Source organism: Ornithorhynchus anatinus, chromosome 12, assembly GCF_004115215.2.
Source record: "Ornithorhynchus anatinus isolate Pmale09 chromosome 12, mOrnAna1.pri.v4, whole genome shotgun sequence".
Classification (NCBI taxonomy): Eukaryota; Metazoa; Chordata; class Mammalia; order Monotremata; family Ornithorhynchidae; genus Ornithorhynchus; species Ornithorhynchus anatinus.
In genome coordinates, this window is record NC_041739.1 from 28,577,806 (window position 1) to 28,602,714 (window position 24,909).

Sequence of the window (24,909 nt, forward strand, 5' to 3'; positions counted from 1 at the left end):
TTAAGACTGTGAGCCCCACGTGGGACAACCTGATTCCCTTGTGTCTACCCCAGCACTTAGAACAGTGCTTGGCACATAGTAAGCGCTTAACAAATACCAACATTATTAAGTGGCGGAGCTGGGATTAGAACCTAGGTCCTTCTGACTCCCGGGCCAGGGCTCTATCCACCTGACCACACTGCTTTGTATCCTTCATTCAGCTGTTTAGCTATTTTCATAACTGTCATTCATTTTCATTCCTGTTTCCCCCTCTGTACTGTAAACTCCTTGTGGACGGGGAACATGCCGACCAACTCTGAGGTAGTATACTCTCCCAAGTGTTTAGCAGAGTACTCTGCACACAGTAGCCATCAATAAATACCATTGATGATTGATAACTATCCAGGCATAGCTGAGTTCCTAGCTTGCTGAAAGTGTTGACTTCCCTTTCTTTTCCATGTATTACTAGGCTCTACGGAGCAGAACTGCTTCTTCCCACCCTCTCCGCTTCCTTCCTCCTCAGCCATGTTTGTTTTGTGTTATTAGTTGATGACTTTCTGCTCTGCCTACACTGGTGTGTTTGCTTATTCTCCCCTATACCTCAACCACTTTCCTGCAGCTAATGAAAGGGGCTCCATTCCTTTGTGACCATCTGAACTACCTCTCCGGACCGTTCCAGGAACCTAGGAGAAACTGTGAAGGTGATTATCCAGAGGAGCACAGCGAAGTTATTAAAGACTATTGGTTCTCGTCAGCAAGTGTTACTAAATGAATACTCAACATGAGAATGTTTCTGAGAATTTTTTATCACTGGGCCACGTCCCTGGCAAAGTACAAACGCTATATCCTGCAAAATTAAGCAAAAGGCTTAATTTTGAAGCTTGCTTCTGAAAAGATTGTCATAAAAGGAAAGTGTCAGTAACCACAGTAAGAAAACAGTCACGCATCTCATTCTGCCTGTATTCATTAAAAGGAAAAAGATCTTTAGAATAACCGGCGTATTTTCTTAGATAGGCTGAAGTCCACATATTCATCCAGAAAGCGGTTCGCAATGCCCACTGCGCTCAGGACCACCAGCAAGGTCAGAATCCCCACAGTCAAGCGGAAGCCCTTTATCCTAAATGTGGAGGAAATAGAGAGAAATTACACATGGCTCAGTCACTGTTTGAATAGGGTTTCCAGCCTGATTCTCGCCTGGGCTTCTGTCACTGTCTCAGGGTAACACAAACAAATCAGAGGCAAGGATGCCCATTCCAATTTAGGGTAGTTCATTGTTTAGGCCATAGAAGGAGGGTTTTTTAAATAGTATTTAAGTGTTTACCATGTGCCAGGTATTTTACTAAGAGCTGGGGTAGATACAAGCCGATTAGGTCCATGTCCCACATGGGGCTCACAGTCTTAATCCCCATTTTACAGATGTGGGACCTGAGGCACAGAGAAGTTAAGTGACTTACCCAAGGTCACACGGCCTACTAGCAGAGGAGCGGGGATTAGAACGCAGGCCCTTCTAACTCCCAGGCCCATGCTCATTCCACTAGGCCATGATGCTTCTCAGCAGTAAAGATTAGCAAGACATAAGCAGGATTGATCTAATGTTTCTATTCTTTTGAGGAAAGTGTAAGCTTAGATACATGGGGTAATTATGCCCCACATCAAATTTCCACATTTTGAAAATTCAGGGATAAGGATCATACTCATCACCTCTTGTTCCCTTTCAGAAGCTGCCCGAGTGTTTTGCTGAGGTTAAAGGGCAGATGTCAAAGATCAGTGAAGGACAAACCTCTCTTGACTATAAACTCTCTCCCAAGCTCTTCCTACAGTTCTCTGCTCATAATAAACACTCAATACTGTAAGCTCGTTATGGGCAGGGAACATGTTTGCTAATTCTGTTTCATCAAACTCTCCCAAGGACTTAATACAGTGCTCTGCACGTCATAAGCACTCAATAAATATGACTGATCGATGATGATGATGAGCACCTGGCTTCACCCTGCAAACACAGGATTGTATTCATGCTCAGCTCATCAAAGGCAGATCATGTTCAAGTGAGTGACAGTGCTACCCTGCAGGGAGGCTGAGGCTATTAGTCTCCAAGCCTGTCACTCTCAGCTGCAGGTGAAGGAAAGCTGAGACATTATAAGGAATGGTAGAGGTTCTCTGAAGAACAGGAGGTAAGTTCCTAAACTTATTTATTCATTCATTCAGTAGTATTTATTGAGTGCTTACTATGTGCAGAGCACTGTACTAAGTGCTTGGAATGTACAATTTGGCAACAGATAGAGACAGTCTCTGCCCATTGACGGGCTTAGTCTAAATTTACTCTTCATGTGGGGGACACTGCAGGAGTGGGCAGTCTTATCTCAAGTAACTTACTCCCCATATGACTGGAATTCTTAAGAGTTTCACTAAACTCTGGAAATAGTACTAAATCTGATGTACTGTGCTCTCCCTACAGCTTAGTTCAGTGCTCTGCACATAGTAAGTGTTCAAGAAACATGATCGGTGATGATGGTAAGCCTTGCAAGATTAAGAGGAGAATAGTAAGAATAGTCTACAATGGAAGAATTCTAACACTGCATTTCCCTGAGAAGGGGTTGTGTGGATATAAATACTAACTGGCCCAAGAGGTGGCTTTTCACAAGTTAGAAGTGGACAGTGGAAGTTAGAAATGGTGATTTATCCCTGTGTTTAAATGGTCACTTTTGAGTCATGAGAGAGGTGTTTTAATGTTGATAATGCCTCATTCAAAGCAACTTAAAAGGGCAGTTTTTCTTAGGTGTCATCTAAGATCACTTCCTGGATACTCCTGTTAGGCAGTGATGAATTTGTTTCCCTCTAGATTGTTACCAGTTCCTTATGGGCAGGGATCGTGTCTACTAACTATTGCACTGTGCTCTATAAGCAGTAAGTGCTCAATGAATACCACTGATTACCCAACACCTGCTTTTTTTTATCTAGGTATTCAAAGTTCTTTTCAAATTCAAGATGATCTTATCCACATTTGGGTGACCTGTATATTGCTGAATGTTTTCAAAGCATGAGAATATAGTGAGAGATCTGAAGTAGAGAGAGCAACTCCTGGACCAGCAAAAATGTGTGTCCATTCACTCAGTCATACTTTTTGAGCAATTACTGTGTGTAGAGCATTGAACTAAACGCTGTGGGTCGAGGCAGCGGTGGTAAGATGCCATTCATTCAGTTGTAGGCTACAGGAGTGATTGGCTGGCTCCAATCAGGAGAGCTAAAGACTGTAAGCTCAGTGTGGGCAAGGAATGTGCCCCTTTATTGTTATATTATACTCTCCCGAGCGTTTAGTTCAGTGTGATAGAATATGTGCTTGGATCGGCATAGTAGCGGTTTGGATGGAGAGGAAAGGGAAGATTTCATGGATGTTTTGAAGGTAGGATGACCAATGTGATTTGGTGACAGATTGACTGTGTGGATTGAATGAGAGGTGAGTCGAGAATAAGGTTACAGACTTGTGAGATAGGTTAGTTGGTGGTGCTGCCTACAGTGATAGGAAAGATAGGGGGAGTACAGAGTTTGGGTGGGAAGATTGAGTTCTGTTTGGGAAATGTTAAGTTTGAGGTGTCAGCAGAACATCCATGGAAATTGTAGATTTGGGAAATGATCATGTAGAAATGGTAGTTGAAGTTGTGGGGGCGAGTGAGTTCTCTGAGAGAATAGGTGTACATGGAGAATAGAAAGAGACCCAGAACTAAGGTTTGAGGGACTCCTACATACGGTTAAAGGGTGGGAGACAGGAGGTGCCTGGGAAAGAGACAGGAGGAGTGGCCAAAGAGATAGGGGGAGAACCAGGAGAGGACAGTGTCACTGAAGCTGTGGTTAGATAATATTTCCAGGAGAAGGAAGCAGCATAGCCTGGTGGAAAGAGCATGGGCCTAGAGTCAAAGGTCACAGGTTCTAATCCTGGCTCTGCCATATATTTGCTGTGTGACCTTGAGCAAGTCACTTAGCTTCTCTGGGTTTGAGTTATCTCATCTGTAAAATGGGGATTAAGATTGTGAGCCACGGACTGTGTCCAGCCAGACAAGCTTGTATCTACCCCAGCACTTAATACAGTGCCATAGTAAGTGCTTAACAAATTCCATAGAAAGGGGGTGTTCCATTGTGCCAAAGGCAGCTGAGAGGTTGAGGAGGATTAGGATGTAGTAAAAGTCATTGGATTTGGCAATGTTGAAGGTAAGCAGATTCCTAATTCAGACTTTTACCCTGGGACTTTCCATTCAGTCACCCTTACCTTCGTTTAACAGCTTCTGAATAGCCATAGAAGTATTGATGTCGGGCATACATGTAGCCCAATCCCAGGATGGCAACTAATTCTAAAGGGGGAAAAATGAGTCAATTGAATATTAAGAGAATCTGGTGTTCTGAGACTAAGGGTTGTAAGGGAAGAGACCGTTGCATTAATTTTTGGCCATGAGCTGCCCCTGCTCCCTCCCTTTATCCCCCTCCCTTAGGCCTCCTACCCCCAGGAGGCCAGACCCTGTTTCAGAAAAAATGGATGGCCATCTGGGGCTGCTAATCAGAGAAAAATCTGATGTTGGACCCCTAGAAATAAGAGGTCATAAAGGAAACCTCTTAAGGAGTGGAACTACTGTCCTAGCAAGTAGTTCTTTTCCTTAAATTGCTCCCTCAGGAGGAAGCAAACCTGGTCAGAATCTGAAGATGCAAGTTACTGCTGTCATTTGTGGACAGGAATTGTGGTTTCCCAACCGTATTGCATTATACTTTCCCAAGTGCTTAGTACAGTGCTCTGCACACACAGAAAGCATTCAATAAATACCACTAATAGATTGCCCAAGACAGTTGAAGCTGTCCTATTGCCCTATCGGTGATGATGCTGTGGTCCCAGAACCCCAGCTAATGATTTGGGCTCTGGACCTGATGATCTGCAGAGTTGATCTCTCTTGCTGGGTTGTCTACCCAATGGTGAGATGGGAATTTTGGGGAAGAAGCAGTCTCTGCTTTGTACTGAGGACCCTGTCTTTTTTCTAAATGAAATTTTGAGGGAATTTTTATATGCTATACATATTTGTACACATGTGTGTATATATAAATGTGTATATATTTATATATATATATATATATATATATGGTATTTAAGTGCTTACTATGTGCCAGGCACTGTACTAAGCACTGGGGTAGATACAAGCTAATCAAGTTGGATACAGTTCATGTCCCACATGGGGTTCCCGGTCTTAATCCCCATTTTACAGTTGAGGTAACTGAGGCACAGAGAAGTGAAGTGACCTGCCCGAGGTCACAGAGCAGACAAGTGATGGAGTGGGAATTAGAACCCGGGTCCTCTGACTCCAGGCCCATGCTCTATCCACTAGACCACACTGTTGCATTTCACTGCACACCCAGGCTTGGCTCTTGCAGGGCAAGCAGGCGAAAGGGGACAACTGTTCAGCTCCAGGCCAGATAAGGAGGCCACAGTGAGGCAGAGGATCCTCAGCCCCGGAGCAGAACTGTCACCCCTTCCACCGGCACAGACCATTCTGCCTTGGACCGAGACATGCCCATCCCCAACTAACGCCACTCCCACCTATGGCTCTGGCCCTGTTAGGATTTCCTCCCCTATTTCCCAGCTTCCTGAGCCCATCTAAGGGAGCTTCAGGCAGGGAGCAGGTCAGGAGCAGTGGCGATGACCAAAGCTGAGAGTCAGATTTCACCCTTTCTCCAAGCTCCCTCTAGACTGTAAGCTCATTGTGAGCAGAGAATGTGTCTGTTATAATGGTATATAATGCTCTGCATACAGTAAGCTCTCAAAAATTACAACTGATCGATATGCTTTTGGGATATCATGGCACTGCTGTCCAGGGCCCCAGCCAGCTGTGCTAGCAGGGAAAGCAAATTGGGTCGGAGCCACACCCAAACACAGACATGTTCAGTAGCACAGGGAGGTGAGGAATTCCCATCTTATTGGCAGAATTTTGTCTGAGGCCACTTTAGCAATTTTCTGGGGCAGAAAACAAACCAGTGATTGATTTTTAAAACAAAACAAAAAAAACTGCATGAGTTAATATAACTGTCATTAAGACCAGTGTAATAATAATAATAATAATGTTGGTATTTGTTAAGCGCTTACTATGTGCCGAGCACTGTTCTAAGCGCTGGGGTAGACATAGGGGAATCAGGTTGTCCCACGTGGGGCTCACAGTCTTAATCCCCATTTTACAGATGAGGGAACTGAGGCACCGAGAAGTTAAGTGACTTGCCCACAGTCACACAGCCGACAAGTGGCAGATCTGGGATTCAAACTCATGAGTCCTGATTCCAGGGCCCGTGCTCTTTCCACTGAGCCACGCTGCTTCTCTAATCATGGCATTTATTAAGCACATACTATGTGCTAAGCCCTGGGAGAGGCACAAGGTGATCAGATTGGAGAGCTCCTCGGTCCCACATAGGGATCATAGTCTGAGAAAGAGAGATCAGATATCTTAGCCCCATTGAACATAGGAAGGAATCAATCAGTGGTATTTATTGGGCACTTACTGTGTGCAGAGCACTAAACTAAGCGCTTGTGAGAGTACGTATAACATTGTTAGTAGACAGGTTCCTGCCCTCAAGGAGCAAGAAGCAGCATGGTCTAGGAGAAAAAGCAGAGTCCTGGGAGTCAGAGACCTGGCTTCTAATCCACCACTTTGTGTGACCTTTGACAATTCGCTTCTCTGTGCCCATTACCTCATCTAAAAAATGGAAATTAAGACTGTGAGTCCTATGTGGGACGGGGTCTGTGTCCTACCTGATTATCTTGTTTCTACCCCAGTGCTCAGTACAGTGGGTGGCAGATTATCTTGTATCTACCCTAGTGCTCAGTACAGTGGGTGGCAGTAAGTGATGAACAAATACCAGTTTAAAAGAAAAAAACCTTACAGCCTAGAGAGGGAGATAGACATTTAAGTAAATTTTAGGACTCAAATTTACATAAGTTGCTGTGGGACTGAGGGTGGGGTGAATAAAGGGTACAAAGTCAAGTGCAAGGGTGATAAAAGGAACAGAGGTACAGACAGGTTAAGTGATTTGCCCAAAGTGACAAGGCCAGTGGTACAGCCAGGTCTAGAATCCAGGTCTCCTGAATCTCGGACCCGTGATCTCTCTCATAAACCATGTCAAAGTACTAACGTAATTCTATTTACCTTGGTTGAAGTACCATCCAGCTATCCAGAACGTAGTCAGAAATACTGGGTAACACTCCACACAGTTTTGGCTATATATAGGAAAAAAATAAAGCTCTGTGTTATTTGTGAAGAAAGCATGCAGGACCAATGGAAATGACCTATTGAAAAATACAATAATAAGAGTGGTTATTTGTTTAGCAACAAATACCATACTAAATGCTAAGATAGATGTAAGATACTCGAGTCAGATTAAGTCCCAGATGGGATGAGGACTATAAGTTGTAAAAAACATCCCATCAACAGTGGAATGGGGATTTGCTCAGAGACTGGAGTTAGAGAAAAGATTAATGGAAGAGAGGCAGGAAGGAACTTCCTTTCCCTGCGCATTGTGGGCAGGGAAACTGCCTACCAACTCCGATGTATTGTACTCTCCCAAATGCTTAGTACATGCTCATTTAACACCATTGATTGATTCTTCATGTTTCCAAACTGAAGCTGCTCAATCTCTTCTCCCATGGAGGCTCCTCCATATCCTCCTGATCATTTCAGCTGCCATTCTCAGAAACTTTTCCAGTTGTAGTTATTTCCTTCCCAAAATGCAGCAACCAGAACCACAGGAAATATTTCAGTAACAGATGTGCAATGGTTTTGGTGGTAAAGGAACAAAATTGTCCCTTTTATTCGGTTTCCTATTCCTTTTTTGAGAAAGCAGCATGCCTGGTGGAAAGAGCATGGACCCGGGAGTCAGAGAACCTGGGTTCTAAACCTAGTTCTGCCACCTTCCTGCTGTGGGGCCTTGGACAAGTCACTTAACTTCTTGGTATCTCAGTTTCCCCATCTGTAAAATGGCAATTAAATACCTGTTCTCCCTCTTTCTTAGACTGGGGGGGCGTCTAAGAAACTGGGATTGTGTGTGAACTGATTATGTTGAATTTACCCTGGCACTTAGTGCATGGTTTAGGTTAGAGTAAGTACTTAGAAAATGTTATTATTATGACGATGATGATCATGCCCAGAATTTTGGTAATTTTTTCGACTGCGGCCACACAGTAGGCCAATCATTCTTACGGAACAAGACAAAATAAATCCGAGATCTCTTTCCTGAAGCCTGACTGATTGCTCAGAGTCCTACATCATAGACAGTTCTCTTATAGCACAGGGATTGCAAACTTATGAGACTTACATTAAGGAAAACCAGTCATAGTACTCACCCATTCCAACACCACATGTGCACACAAGAAGTTTTGGGGTTTTTTTGTTGTATTATGTTTACTATGTAATCAACACGGTTCAGAGCACTGGATAGATATGTTAATTAGGTCAGAGGCAGTCTCTGTCCCACATGAGGCTCACAGTCTAAGTAGGAGGGAGAACATGTACTGCATCCCCATTTTGCAGCTGAGAAAACTGAGACCCAGGGAAGTTGTGATTTGCCCAAGGTCACATAGAAGGCAAGTGGTGGAGCTTGGGGTCCTTTTTGGCTTCCAGGCAAGTGCTTTATCCACTAAGCCATCCTGCTTTATAATAATAATAATGTTGGTATTTACTAAGCGCTTACTATGTGCAGAGCACTGTTCTAAGTGCTAGGGTAGATACAGGGTAATCAGCTTGTCCCATGTGAGGCTCACAGTTAATCCCCATTTTACAGATGAGGTAACTGAGGCCCAGAGAGGTGATGTGACTGGCCCAGAGTCACACAGCTGACAAGTGGCAGAGCGGGGATTCGAACCCATGACCTCTGACTCCCAAGCCCGGGCTCTTTCCACTGAGCCATGCTGTATATTATTCTATAATGCAACATGCCCAGCCCAAACAGGTTCAAGTTGTTGAAAGAACATTCACCAGTTGCATTATAGTCAAAACGCTTCTTTAAAGTACTCATATTGTGACAAAATCAAGTCTAGTTTTAGATTGGTTTATTTTTCCCCAGATGCATTATCTCACAGTGAAGCTCTTCATCATGTTTCTGTCCAATTTTTCTTTATGATCTCTTCCTTCATCTTAACCCTTAGCTCCAAACTTGGTACTCAATTCTTTTGTAATGTGTGTTTCACCACGCCTTTGAACAGAAGGTCATCTGGGAATTAGGGAACATTCAATTTTAACAATGAATTCCTGTCTGGATAGAACACGATTTGCAATGTCCGGAGAAATGGTTGTACACAAGCATGACACTTTGAACTGCATATAGAGAGTCTTTAATATAAGATTGATCAAGAGAGTACCCCCTTCCATTATCAGAGAACTGAGTGTAACTGGGCAAGGATGGGAATGTGTCTCTGTTCGTAAAGAATGCAGGGTGCCTCTTTAATAACGATAATAATAATGATAGTACTTGTTAAACACTTACTATGTGCCAAGCATGTACCTAAGTGAAAGGTAGGTACAAGGCAATCAGGTTGGACACGGCCCCTGTCCTACATGGGGCTCACGCTCTTGATCCTCATTTTACAGATGAGGTACTGAGGCCCAGAGAAGTTAAATGACTTACCTAAGGTCACACAGCAGACGTGGTGGAGCTGGGATTAGAACCTAGGTCCTTTTGAGTCCCAGGCCCATGCGCTATCCACTAACGCCATGCTGTTTCCCATTAAGCCATGCTGCTCACAGTCTCACTCATTAAGGGAATATCCTTTAGGTGGACGCCAGGTCGGTGGACTTGTGATGAACTGTTCTGAGGATGGGAAACTGAAACCATGTCTTCTCACTTTATAAGTAGTACTGGCATTTATTGAGCACCTACTAGGTACAGCATATTGTATTAGGAGCTTGGGAAGTACAGAATAACCAAATGACACATTCCTTGCCCACAAGAAACTTTCACTGCAACTGGGCAGACTTCACCCCTCCGCTTAGTCCCTTCAGTCCTGGGAAGCCAATATAGAAAACTTCAGTGTCTGACTGTTTCCTTCAGTCCCCTCTTGAATCTGTAATGCATTTATGGTATTTAGTGTGTGTGGAGCACTCTACTAAGCGCTTAGCACTATAGCTCATCTTTTCTCCATTCCAAATGTATAATGTGTTTGTTTTCCAGCAGTGTTTCCACATTTGAAAGTAAGTGTCTTAGCCAACACACTGTAAAATAATTAATGATTTTTTTTCCCTCATAAGGGGATTTGGGGGAGTGCAGCTGTCAGAGAGCTTTTCACTTAAATCACTTGTATTCCCCAAAATATTAACAATAACCAAGTGATTTCAAATCTTTCCTATCCCAGGTCCATTGAATCAAAATTAAAAAATTCCTACGGTCTTAATGATTTCTTTATAATTTTACTAGTTATGGTTTCTAACCTAATTAAGTAACCAGAATCCACAATCAGATGTATCTAGATAAGCAAACCCTTAAAAAGTTCTGTATTAAGAGGAGAATTTATTCTTGAATATGTATTTTTTTTAATCATGCAAATGCAAAATGGTCCATTTTATTACTCTTAAATTTCATCCAGGCTACAAAATGGAAGACAAATATACTAAGTTAAATCTGTTTAAAGAGAGCACTTTTTGAATATCAGTTATAAAAAAAAAAGAATAACTTCCTAATAGTCTTACTTCTGAAAAGCAATAGACCTTCAATAGTGTTGGGAAATATGTTTAATTACATTTTGAGCATCAACAGGCCAATTTCTAAAATTCTTATTGGCTTTTTAAGTGTTCCCCAGATGGGCCCTTCTTAGTATGGCAGAGGACTTCTTCAGCCCAGCACGATTCCCAGTTCTGCATTTCCCATTTAATTACTCACCAGCCAGCCTTCCATGTTCAAAGCATTCTCACTCCGAGCTGCCTATTTCAAACACAAGTGGCAACTCAGATATGGTTTGGAAAGCTTGGAAACAAGATAGAGTCGTGATCTATCGTGATTCAGTAGCATTTGTTAAATGCTTACTATGTGCCGAGCACTATGCTAAACACTGTAGCAGGTACAAGATAATCTGGTTAGTCACAGTCCTTGTACCACCTGGAATTCACAGTCTAAGAGGGAGGCAGGGAAAACCAGTATTGAATCCACATTTTACAGATGAGGAAGCTGAGGCAAGGAGAAGTGAAGTGACTTGCCCGTGGTCACACATTCAGTCAATCGTAATGAGTGCTTACTGTGTATACAGCATTGTACACAAGAAGCAGCTGGGCTCAGGGGAAAGAGTGCGGGCTTGGGAGTCAGAGGTCACGGGTTCTAATCCCTGCTCTGCCGCTAGTCAGCTGTGTGACCTTGGGCAAGTCACTTAACTTCTCTGTGCCTCAGTTACCTCATCTTTCAAATGGGGGTTAAAAAAAAAACAACAACAAAGAACTGTGAGCTCCACGTGGGACAACCTGATCACCTTGTATCCCCCACTGCTTAGAACAGTGCTTTGCACATAGTAAGCGCTTAACAAATACCACAATTTATTTTATTTAAGATAAGCACTTGGAGGAGTACTACACAACAGTATGAGACACATTCCCTGCCCACAACAAACTTACATAAGTGGCAGAGTTGGGACTAGAAACCAGTTGTTCTGACTCCTAGACGACCTGGGTTTATTCCACTAGACCATCAAATAGATTGCAACTTGCTATATTTTCATGGACTCTATTCTTTCTGGAAGGTCTCCACTATTAAATTATCCAAGTAACTTAATTCCCAAATTACAGTTGAACCTGCCCCTCCTCTCTGTTTCACAGACCACATCCCTCCCCTCATCATATTCCTTCTGTGAAGCCACCTCTTCCATTTACTCTTTCCTGATTATTCCTTCCCCTATCTCATCTAGTACCTTACGCATGCAGTTATTTGTGTATTTAATCCCTCATGTTGGTCGATTTTCATCTGTCTGTGCATTCTTAATTTTTCATACATCTCAGTTTTCCAAATCGGGTCTCAAGCTTCTTCTAAAAATCCCCTAATTGCCTTAAATGGTGCTTTGCAAATAATAAATGCTCAATACACACTCTCGGTGATAACTCAGGACCTTCCCGTCCCCCAAAATTCCCACTAGTCTGGACTTTATCTGTCGTAGCCCATCTGAAATCTCATCCCCTCCAAGAGACTTTCCTTAATTAATTTCTCATCTCACACCCTACATCCCCTTAACTGCTATTTCAGCACTTCCTAAGCCCTTGGGGTACTCACATCTTCCTCCCCCTCATAGCCCTTACAATATATTTTTATACTTTATTAACTTCTCTGACCTGTAGCCTATTTTAGTGTCCATCTCCCTCACTCTAGATTGTAAGCTCCTTGAGGACAGAGAATGTCTACTACTTTTAGTGGGCTCTCCCAAGCACTCAGTACAGTACTCCAGACACGTTAGGCACTCAGGTACTACAGCTTGATGGTGGGGCTTTGCAGATGTTTTTTGTTTTTTTTTCTTGGCATTCAGATGCTCAGTGCTGTTGAATGGAAACCTCACAGGAATTCTGCTTTCTGGGTCCCTTCAGACCCAAATCTCCCCATTGAAATGGCTCCCTCATCAAGGCTCAGAGATGGCTGGAGAGGACCACTGAGCCCTACAATTTCCGAAGCTGCCGCAACTCCCTCCTTTCCAGAAAGAAAGTCTAGAGGGCATTGCCAGAACTCCCCTTTTTGCCCCAACACAGCCCAGGTGGGCTCATGGTTGGAGGCAGCCTAGGGCAGGCAGGGGAGGGCAGCATGTCTTTTGGCAGGTTTAGGAAAAGCTAATGTTTTTAAAGAAGTTTCTAGTCTTGGAAAATTCCAATCCCTCAAAGTGATTTTATTTTGACCACCCCTGGAATCTTATTGTAACTGGATTGCCAGGAGAAAAGAAAATCAGCCGCAGAAAAATTAAATTTTTGTCTCAATGAGTAGCATCCTCTCATTTAGTTGTTGTGCAAAAAAAAAATAAAAAATTGCTGAATAAAAGTTCAAGCCCAGTTCTCTCTGGCTGCTTTTCCCCAGTCTGAGATTTGAGGTGAAGGATTCTCACCAGTCAGGATCCCTGGGGCTAGGCCAGAACCCGCACAAACCAGAGGAACCTTGCCAGCTCATGTCCTCTGAGTTCTGACACCTCACCCTGTGAGGTCTGATCAGTCAGCTGCTTTTAATCAATGTCAGTGGTATTTGTTGAGCGCTTACTGGCTAAAAGAGCACTGGTCAAAGCTCTTGGGAAAGTATAATGCAACAGAGTTGGTAGACACGATTCATTTATTCAGCTGTATTTATTGAGCACTTACTGAGTGCAGGGCGCTATACTAAGTGCTTGGAAAGTACAATTTAGCAATAAAGAGAGGTGATCCCTGCCCACACTGGGCTTACAGTCTAGATGGGAGACACTCATGCCCTGGTGGATAGGGCACGGGTCTGGTAGTCAGAAGGACTTGGGTTCTAATTCCAGTTCTGCCCCTTGTCTGTTGTGTGACTTTGGGCAAGTCACTTCACTTCTCTATGCCTCAGTTCCTGCACAATGGGGATGGAGATTAAAAATGGGGATTAAGACTGCGAACCCCATGTGGGACAAGGACTGTGTCCAACCTGATTAACTTGTACCTATCCCAGTGCTTAGTACTATGCCTGGCACATAGTAAGCACTTAACAAATACCATTTTAAAAAAGTATAGATAGGAGAAATAGCAGAGTTGAAGGATGGGCATCAGCCTCTTTTCTTAGCTCCTAACCTCCTGCCTTTCCCCTCTCCAGTCCATACTTCACCCCGCTGAACAAAATATCTTTCCTACCGAAATGCTCAGGGCATGTCACCCCCTCCTCAAAAATCTCCAGTGGTTGCCTAACCACTCCGTATCAAACAAACTCCTCACTGTTGGCTTTAAAGCTATCCATCACCTTGTCCCCTCCTACCTCACCTCCCTTCTTTCCTTCTACAACCCAACCTTCGCAATACGCTCCTCTGGTGCTGACCTTCTCACTGTGCCTCCATCTCACCTGTCTCGTCGACGACCCCTGGCCTACACCCTACTTCTGGCCTGGAACGCCCTCCCACCTCAAATCCGCCAGACGATCACTCTCCCCCACTTCAAAGCCCTGCTGAAGGTGCATCTCCTCCAAGATGCCTTCCCAGACTAAATCCTTTTCTTCATCTCCCACTCCCTTCCACATCACCCTGACTCACTCCCTTTGCTCTCCCCCGCCCCCAGCACTTATGTATATACCTGTAATTTTATCTATATTGATGCCTTTTTATTTGTATTGATGTCTTGATGCCTGTTTACTTGCACTGATGCCTGTCTCCCCCCCGCCGCCCCCCAGACTGTGAGCTCATTGTGGGCAGGGATCGTCTCTCTCTTTTGCTGTACTGTACTTTCCCAAGTGCTTAATTCAGTGTTCTGCACACAGTAAGTGCTCAGTAAATATGATTGAGTGAATGAATGAATAAATGAATGTGTATCTAAGTGCTAGAGGGCTAAGAGTGGGAGGACTATCAAGTGCTTAAAGGGTATCCATCGGAGGGCATAGGCGATGCAGAGAAGGAACAATATAACTGCCATTAAATTAGACAAAATTGTCATCTAAACCGCCCTTCGTCAAAGAGTTACTGAAGGCGGGAGTGCCGCCTCCTGGGGCTTTAAAGGAAGGCTGTGGTTTAGAGCAGTCTGGCACGAATCTAACCTTAGCCAATCTCCCTCAGAAGTTAAGGGCCCAGATGGCTAGATGAGGAAGTGAGGCTTCTAATTCATCTGATCTCCAGCTGGCTCCGGGCTTCCCGGTTTACCTGAGGGACTGTTAGCCCTGCACTGTTGATTTCTAGGGCACTTGACAAAAGTAAGCCAGCAAGCCCAGTTAAGTAACCCTATTTCAGTAAGCGGGATTTCTCCAGCCCTGGGCAATTAGGTGTCTCCTATTTTCCATTCCCCTTCCAGGATCGATCATCAAGGGGATTTATCCAGGGTATTTTGTAGGGAAGTAGCATAGCCTAGTGGATCGAACACGAGCCTGGGAGTCGGAAAGACCTGGGTTCTAATAACTCTCTGCCACTTGTCCGCTGTTTGATCTTGGGCAGGTCACTTCACTTCTCTGTGCCTCAGCTACCTCATTAGAGAAGCAGCGTGGCTCAGTGGGAAGAGCATGGGCTTGGGAGTCAGATGATGTGGGTTCTAATCCCGGCTCCACCACTTGTCTGTTGTGTGACCTTGGGCAAGTCACTTAAGTTCTCTGTGCCTCCGTTACCTCATCTGTAAAAATAGGGATCAAAAAATGTGAGCCCCACGTGGGACAATCTGATTACCCTGTATCTTAGAACAGTGCTGAGCACATAGTAAGCGCTTAACAAATACCATAATTATCATTATTAATAAGATTTGTAAAATGGGGATAAGACTGTGAGCTCCATGTGGGACATGGACTGTGTCCCACCTGATTAACCTGTATCTACCCCAGTGCTTAGTACAGTGCCTGCCACATAATAAGAGCTTAACAAATACCTTTTTTTTTTAAAAAAAAAAGGGTCTACAGGATGGAGAGCACTGTACTAAACACCGGGGAAGTATACCATGGTTCTTGCCTTCAGGAGCCTGTCTGGGTGAGGCAGATAGAAGAGGAGGAGTATGCCAGGATGAAATCACTGAATAAATAATTGACTATTGAACCGACTATCCCTATACTTGGAAGTGCTGAGGATAGGTACGTTGAGACAAATGCTAAGATGCTAAGTTTAGCTGCTGTGTTGACTATCCACTCATGACTGCCCTATCTCCAATCCACTGCTGATGCTTTCCCCCTGAAAGAAAATCCTTCCTCTCTCAAATTTGCCACAACACATCCCTCCCCACCTTCAAAGCCCTAAAAAAAAAATCCACCTTGTCCTAGAGACACCCCCATCATGTCATTTTGCACACATCTTTTGATTTTTTTTGTATCTGTTTATAGATTGAATTAGTTTAATATCATTTACATCTGTGCTCTTTTTGTTCCTCATTTGGTAATTTGTTTCTGCTTGTCTCTTCCGTTAGATTATACACTCTTCCGGGACAGAGAGTGACTCTTACTTCTATCATATGTCTTCACCCAATAAGTGCTAATTAATACTGTTAATGATGATGATAATTATGGCATCAATGTAATGTGAAGCCTTCCCTCTCTGAAAGGGTCAGAATTGTGTTTAAAAATGTAGTCCTGGGTCTAGGAGATGGATCTCTGGACTGGAGTTGAAGAGCCCTGGAGTCTATTTCAGTCTCTATGACTGACTTAACTGGGATCTCTGTGCCCCTTACTCCCCATCTGCGAGACAATATCTGCCTTGTTGACCTTGCCTCCAGAAGCTACCAGGAGACAGAATCCAATGGAGTTTAGATAAAGTCTTTGAGCATCCTGGATGCAAGATGCCATAAATACCAAGCATCTTCGGAACTTTTAAATTACGCGGCCCATGAAGGAACATTGTGTTTTGAACTAGAAGAGGGAGGCACACAGAAATCTTTCTAGGAACCCGCCGAGTCGATCCTGCCTATCCTCGACCCGGGGAGCGGCTAATAGAGGAACGCGGACTTTAATCAGATCAACATTGTTCAGGGACGAAGAAAGGCGACTTGCTGGAAGCGGGGGGTGGGCTGATAAGGTACTGAAAAATGACCAGAGCCAAGGACCGGTCACCTGCTGGGTGGTGGACAGTGCTTTGATTCAGTTGACCCTGACCAGAGAGCTTCAGATTGGCTCCCTCCTCCATTCCTGTCTGAACTGGGAATCCCAGATCCAGACGGGCGATGCGGGGAAACCTTGAATGAGGCTGGTGGTCTAGATGCAACAACACTCAGGAAATAACAACTCCATATGTAAGTGCCCACCCTGAAACCCCACAACAGACACACCAGCTAAAGAAATGAGTGTCTTCATGTTGATGGCTTGAACTTACTGGGCACGATATATTCTCTCGAACTCCGGAGACCCCGAGACCGCTGGGGGCATGATCTTGTACTTGAATCTTGCTTTTCCTACTTGCCAAGCAAAGTAGGCTGTAATGAAGGAAGGATATATCATTTAGAATGAGGACTATATGACCTAGGGACAGCCCCCTTTTGACCCCATCCCTATCCCCTGCTACTCCTGCCACAGTCTGAAAGAATCCTGAGCTGAAAGACTTTAGTTTCCTTCTTGTTGCTCTTCATCCTATTAACATTTGTAAAATAGAGAGGAGACTGATTTCTTCTTTCCTGAATGTGGAATAAAAATAATAATAAAATGGTATTAAACTCTTATTTTGTGCCAGGAATTGTGCTAAGTTCTGGGGTAGATACAAGGTATCTTACATGGGGTTCATAGTCTAAGTAGGAGGGAGACCAGCTACTGAATCCCCATTTTGCTGATGAGGGAACTGAGGCACAGAGAAGTGAAGTGACTTGTCCAAGGTCACACGGCAGGTATGTGAAGGAGTTGGGGTTAGACTCCCAGGCCTACACTATTTCCACTAAGCTACAGTGCGTTCCCCAATCTTTCTTTTTATCTCTCTATTTCCATGTTTTTTGAAATTTTTTAATTCCATGACATCTAAATTTCCCCTCCTGTCCCATCTTGTCTCCTTCTTCATTCATTCAATTTATTCAATTATTGAACGCTTACTGTGTGCGAAACACCAAACTAAGCATTTCCTTGTCTCCTGTATTGGCCCACCAGACTCTGCCAGTTTAGTGATGTCTTTTCCAGTTTCCCTCTTTACCTCTGCTCTAACCTAGTTTCCTTGCCCCTTCCCACAATCACTTAACTTCATCTTCCACTGTCCTCCAGCCCCAAATTGGATCTTCTGTCCATACCATCGATGAAGCCCATCCCCAATTCTAGTGAAGGCATGGACTAGGTGCCATTTCTAAGATGCCTTCACTTAAAAGTAATGTTGTATCTCATGGAATACGCACCATAAATCTGCAATATCAGTGCAAAGACACAGGGGTACACACATCCAGCCAACTCACCTAAAAACCTTCAAATTCACCTTGCCGCATCCCAGACACCATAAGTGTTCAGTAAATACCATTGATTGATGATAGGAGAAGGGTTGAAATAAAATAAGTTCTCAGAGTGCATTAGATAAGAAATGTCAGTCAGTTGTATTTATTGATGACTTACTGTGTGCAGAGCACTGTACTAAGCACTTGGGAGAGTACAATATAACAACAAACAGACATATGCCCTGCCCACAACAAGCTTAGAGATTCAAAAGGAAGACAGGCATTAATGTAAATAAATTACAGATATGTACATAAGTGTTGTGGAGCTGTGGGGGATGAATAAAGGGAGCAAGTCAGGGTGAGGCAGAAGGGAGAGGGAGAAGAGGAAAGGGGGGTCTAGTCAGGGAAAGCCTCTTGGAGACGACACGTCTCCAAAATAAGGCTTCGAAGGTGGGGAGAGTAATGGTCGGTCGGAAATGAGGAGGGAGGTCGTTTCGGGCCAGAGGCAAAGCGTGGGCAAGAGTTTGGCAGCGAGATAGATGAGGTCGAAGTACAGTGAGAAGAAAGCTGGATAGAAGTTGTAATCACATTTTTTTTAATCGTTGCATTAATTTGGCAGTTTCATCACTAATTGTGCTGTTAGCCATGATGTAGTTCCTCCTCGAGCAGGATATTGTCATCTCTCCAGCAAGAAGACATTAAATATTGAAACAGATTGTATAAAGGCTCTCACAGCAGGCTTCCTTCTTCCCCTAATCCTCTCTGCTGCAAACAAGCTGTTGTTCGGTACTTAAAAAGCTGAAGCCGAACAGTTGAAGTGTGAATGCCCTGGGTTGGTTCCTCCTGACTTAGACTGGCAGTCACATTTAATGAAGACCGAGAGGGTGAGGAGAGGATTTGTTTGGTGTGAATTGAGGTAGGGGGAGGTCACCATTGGCTTAAAGAAAGCTTCTGGTTAAATCGGATACCACAGTTTTTCTGAGTGGCTTCAATAGAGAGAATCCAGGGGACTGTGGGTCCAGTGAGAGGCAAGTTGGTTGGAGACTATCTCTGCGGAAATGTAGGACATCATCCAGATCAGCTCTCTCCTGACTTCTTCCATATTTCCTGATACCTTATGTCAAGGGAGCAGCATCCGACTTCACTCATTCTGTTACGTTGTATTGTACTCTCTCAAGTACTTAGTACAGTGCTCTGCACACGGCAAGTGCTCAGTAAATACGACTGACTGAGTTTGAATGGGTATGTGGGGTTAGAGAATGACATCCTCCATCTTACATCACAGCGGCAAAGACATCGTGTCTATTTTGCGCTTCCCCTTTCATTCATTCATTCAGTCGTATTTATTGAGTGCTTACTATGTGCAAAGCAGTGTACCAAGTGCTTGGGCGAGTACAGGATAACAATAAGGAGACACATTCCCTGCCCACAGTGAGTTTACCGTCTAGAGGATGGTGTTAAGTTAAAGTGATAAGATGTGCCCATCTGGGCTGGAAGGTTACAAATTTTGGTTCTATCTTGCCAACTAAACTAGAGCCAATGGGACCACATGGAGTCCCATCTCACCCCACCTCCCTCCCTTGCATAGAATAGGGGCAGCAGCCACGGGACGGCGTTTTTTTCATTTTAAATGGTATTTGTTAAGCATTTATATGTAAGGCACTGTTCTAAGCACTGAAGTAGTACAAGCTAATCAAGTTGGCCACATAGTCTTAATCCTCACTTTGAAGATGAGGAAACGGAGGCACAGAGAAGTCAAGTGACTCGCCCGAGGTTGTCCATCAGACAAGTGGCAGAGCCGGATTTAGAACCCAGGTGCTTTGGACTCGCGAGCCCCTGCTCTACCGACAAGGCCACTCTGCTTCTCGTGCGTTTGGTCTTTCTCACTGGTCCGCTGTCCTCGTCGTGTTCCCCGCTGTTTACCCTGACTTCCCTCGCGGCCTCCAAGGAGGAGTCCTGTAGCGTGGCGGAAATGATTTCAGAAGCCGACGGGCAGGGAGCATGGCAGCAGCAGGCAACGAGCACGCCTGCAATCGGAACAGTCACGGTGGCATCTGCTGCCCTGGCCTTGGTAGCAGTGGGCTGGGAAGTGACGAGAGGAGGAGGTCACACACACACAAACACACACACACACGCACACTCCACTGATGCTTCCTCGCTTCACCCCGGCGTCCTATTCTTCAATCTGCTGGATGGAAGACTCTGCCCCTTGTCAGCTGCGTGACCGTGGGCAAGTCACTCCACTTCTCTGAGCCTCAGTTCCCTCATCTGTAAAATGGGGATGAAGACTGTGAGCCTCACGTGGGACAACCTCATTCCCCTGTATCTCCCCCCAGCGCTTAGAACAGTGCTCTGCACGTAGTAAGCGCTTAACAAATACCAACATCATCATCATTATTATTATTTTGGTTCGGATCAGCCCCAGAGCTGGAAATTCGCAGGGAGGGGGAGTAAGACCAGGAGCAGGGCTGCCACAGGAGAGCCACAGCGGGGCAAGCGTAACCTCACTTAGCTGACCTGAACAGAAGACAGGCAGTGCTTAGGTTTAGGACGCACTTCTTTCTGAAAACTGTGTCAAGTTAAACCACTCTAAGTAGGAACGGACTTTCTCTTAGGAACAATGGTATAAGCGTAGAGTGGCTCGGCGGAAAGAGCCCGGGCTTGGGAGTCTGAGGTCAGGGGTTCGAATCCCGGCTCTGCCACTTGGCAGCCGTGTGACTGTGGGCAAGTCACTTCGCTTCTCTGTGCCTCAGTTCCCTCATCTGTAAAATGGGGATGAAGACTGTGAGCCTCACGTGGGACAACCTGATTACCCTGTATCTCCTCCAGCGCTTAGAACAGTGCTCTGCACATAGTAAGTGCTTAACAAATACCAACATTATTATAAGTGAAGGATGGCTCTGCTGCCCTGATCAGATACTCTCTTTTCACCAAAATTATGTACTTCAGCAGGACTCTGTGAATAATATGGCGACTTTATTGATTGTACATTGTCAGTGAGGTTCCTCACCTGGAGATACACTGGACCTGTCTGCCTCCTGCTGGAGACTCACCTGGAGAAACAGTAGGAGAACCCCCACCCCCCTCACTCCATCCCCCACCCCCTCCTTCCATTTTTCCTCCCTTTCTCCCCTCCCCATGACAGCTTTGAAAGTGGTTTCCCCACTAATCCGTGCCTTCCATGTGCCTCCAGAACTTCCCAAGCCCCCGAAGCTTGCCAAAAAGGAGTCAAATATTATCAAGTCAGAACAAAGCGGTGTGGTCTAGTGGATAGAGCGGAGGTCTAGGAGTCAGAAGGACCTGGATTTTTTCTAGGCTCAACCGCTTGTCTGCTGGGTGACTTTGGGCAAGTCATTTCACTTCTCTGTACCTCAGTTTCCTCATCTTTTAAATGAGGATTAAGATTTAGAGAAGCAGTGTGGCTCAGTGGAAAGAGCCCGGGCTTGGGAGTCAGAGGTCAGGGGTTCGAATCCCGGCTCTGCCACTTAATAATGTTAATGTTGGTATTTGTTAAGCGCTTACTATGTGCAGAGCACTGTTCTAAGCGCTGGGGGTGATACAGGGTAATCAGGTTGTCCCACGTGAGGCTCACAGTTAATCCCCATTTTACAGATGAGGTAACTGAGGCACAGAGAAGTTAAGTGACTTGCCTAAAGTCACACAGCTGACAAGTGGCAGAGCCGGGAGTCGAACCCATAACCTCTGACTCCGAAGCCCAGGCTCATTCCACTGAGCCACGCTGCAGCTGTGTGACTGTGGGCAAGTCACTTCACTTCTCTGTGCCTCAGTTCCCTCATCTGTAAAATGGGGATTAACTGTGAGCCTCACATGGGACAACCTGATTACCCTGTACCTATCCCGGCGCTTAGAACGGTGCTCTGCACATAGTAAGCGCTTAAGAAATACCAATATTATTATTACTATTATGAGTCCCCATGTGGGACAGGGACTGTGTCCAACCTGACTAGCTTGTAACTACCCCAGTGCTTAGTACAGTGCTTGGCACACAGTAAGTGCTTAACAAATGCCATTTTTTTTAAAAAAAAACCAAATGTGTATCATTATCATCATTATTACTGTGGTATTTGTTAAACCCTTACTTTGTATCAAGCACTATTCTAAGTACTGGGATAGATAATCAGGTCAGACACTGTCCTTGTCCCACAGAGGGCTCATCAGTCTATAGGGTAGGAAGAAGAGGTATTGAATCCCCATTTTATAGGTGTGGAAACCGAAGCACCAAGAAGTGAAGTGATCTGCTCAAGGTCACACAGCAGATAAGTGGCAGAGCCAGGATCAGAGCCCAGATCCTCTGACTTCCAGGATGAGCTGCTCCTCATGAAAGTGAAGCAGTGTAAATTTAGAAATGTAAGTACGGTTCATCTAAGTCGAGAACTGTCTCTTCTCTGTATTGGTCGGGGAATATGCTTATATGTGGATGAGGCGGTGGAGATTGTGGGAAGTGTGAAGGAAGCGGGTGTGTAGGGATGAGTGGATTAAGGTTGGGGTATGGAGGAAAGAGTGTGTAGGTGGGCATGTGGAAGCATAATGGCAGTGTTGGGGGTTGGGGAAGTGGATGGGAGAAGTGTGTTGGGGGGAATAATGTGTGTATAAGTGTATAGAATTGGGGAACACATGGGGGTATAGGTGGGAGATTATTTGTTCGAAGCGCTGGGGTAGATATAAAGTAATCATGTTGGACTCAGTCCTTGTCCCACTTGGGACTCACAGTCTTGATCCTCACTTTACACATAAGGTAATGGAGTTACAGAGAAGTTAAGTGATTTACCCAAGGTCACACAGCAGACATGTGGCAGAGCCATGATTAGAACCCCCGTCCTCTGACTCCCAGGCCCGTGCTCTTTCCACTAGGCCACGCTGCTTCTCTGTTTGGGATGTGTGGGATGGGCGTGGGCTGGGGGAAAAGATGTGTGTCTGTGGATGAGTGGGGGATGTGGCTGGAGGGATGTGCGCAAGCGTGTGAGTGTCTGTGTGTATGTGTAGGGCAAGAGGCTGGTCAGGGAGCAGCATTTGTTAGCCTTTCTTTCCTTGCCTTTCTCCCTCCCCCATCCCCGCCCCACTTTTGAGGAGCTCCAAACCTAGCCCCACTTTGAGCTTCAGAAAATATAGTCATTTAGGAGCACAAAACAGGTGCTGTAGGAGGTTAAGTACCTTGGAGCTTTGACTTCTGCCCTCAGTTATGTCGTTTTTCTGGTTGTTTATTTTCCAGTCTGGGCAATGTGCCCGCTCCAGAGCTTGGAACCCTAGTGCCCTGTTAAGAGTATCAGCTGGCCACGGCATCATAAAACAATAATACATGGGGCAAAGGGACAGGAAAGCTTTGTGGGTTAATTGAACCAGGGTGAAGATAAAAAAATCTCCCTGCTTAAATCAAATGAATCTGTGTATTGGGAATTATAGAGTATAAAGACAGTTCCTTAACCTGCTGCTTGAATTTGGGTGAGGTTTTTGACTTTATGATAAATATCATCAAGCAGCGTGCTTGAACACGCACATTGAAAATTTACCGAATTGAGCCTTAACAGAATTAGGATTCAAGAAACATGAACTTGCCTAGGCACTTGGATCTGAGCCCTTTATGCACTGGATAGTCACCCCACCATTAGCCCCAATTTAGGTTCATATCTGTAATCTATTTATATTAATGTCTGTGCTCCCCTCCTGACTGTAAGCTCCTCGTGGATAGGGAGAGTGTCTACTAGCTCTGTGGCACTGTACTCACCCAAGGGCATGATGCAGTGCTCTGCACACAGTAAGCGCTCAGTGAACACTACTAATGAACGAACTGTATTTTACTGGGTAAAATTCTAATCTGAACTAGAGCCAAAGAGAGGAATGATGGACAGCAATTGATTTCTAATCGCGGGCTGCAGCCTAAAACTCACTGAGATCTGACAGCACGAAACATACCAAATCTCCAGCGGTGAGAACTAATCTGCTCCCCTGTTCTGAATCCCAGTTAATTAATAGCAAAGAGAGCGAACATGACAGCATTAACAGCCCAGACTGGGGCTCCTGTGATCCCAGTACAACAGAGCACCACAGTTGATGGTGAAACTCAGAGGATATTATTAATTTTGTGTGGCCGCCCCCAACTTCATCCTCCCCTTCCAACTTCCATCCCCCCTGCAGGCCTGTCTGTGCTCACCGCCCCAAAGCACCTACTTTGCTGGCAGGCGGACAGGACGGATACCACAGCAAGGAGGATCAAATCGTCAGCCATCTTTCCCCAGCAGTGCCTTCTTGCTGAGCTACTTATGGCAAGGGGTGGAGAGGAGGAAGAGAAAGCAATTTTGCCATTGCAAAACTGGCCTTCCTTATAAGGAAAACAAAGTGAAAAAAAAAAAAGACAAGGTAGTCAGATTGTTACGAAACAGAAATCAGGTCTGAAAGGGGAGAATGGAACGCTAGAGGCTTGCAAAAAGCCGGCCCTGGGGACATAGCCCCAGAAAGTGGCAAGTGACCCCTTGCCCTTGAGAAAACAGCTTATATATGGCAGCTGAAACCTGGCCTTCCTTGGCTTCCTTCAGTTATTGACTTCCGTTGCAGCCCCCAGCGACATGGTCTAGTGGAAAGAGTGCAGGACTGAGATCAGGAGATTTGGATTCTAATCCTGGCTCTGCCACTTGCCTGTTGAGTGGCTTGGGAAAGTCACTTCACTTTGACTGTGGTATTTGTTAAATGCTTATTATAGATCAGGCACTGTACTACGCGCTGAGGTAGATGCAAGCGAATCAGATTGGACACAGACCCTCTCCCATGTGGGACTAACAGTCTTAATCTCTATTTTACGGATGAGCTAACTGAGAATCACTGAAGAGTCTTGCTCGAAGTCACACAGCGGACTGTCCTGGCCTGATGAGTAAGGAGTTCCAGTAACCACAGCTCTCTGTCTTTGCTCTCTTCAGCTCCCGATGGTGGGGCGTCTCTG

General features: G+C 45.0%; 1 protein-coding gene across 1 annotated transcript; it reads right to left on the reverse strand.

Moving 5' to 3' along the window:
* Nucleotides 1–764: 764 nt before the first annotated feature.
* Nucleotides 765–24,259, reverse strand: MGST2 (microsomal glutathione S-transferase 2). The gene is made up of 5 exons (XM_001512446.5): nucleotides 24,144–24,259; nucleotides 16,928–17,027; nucleotides 7,146–7,216; nucleotides 4,241–4,322; nucleotides 765–1,096 (listed from the first exon to the last, which is right to left on the reverse strand). The coding sequence occupies exons 1-5, from the start codon at nucleotides 24,199–24,201 to the stop codon at nucleotides 964–966; spliced, it is 444 nt and encodes a 147-aa protein (XP_001512496.2). The 5' UTR covers nucleotides 24,202–24,259; the 3' UTR covers nucleotides 765–963.
* Nucleotides 24,260–24,909: the final 650 nt, after the last annotated feature.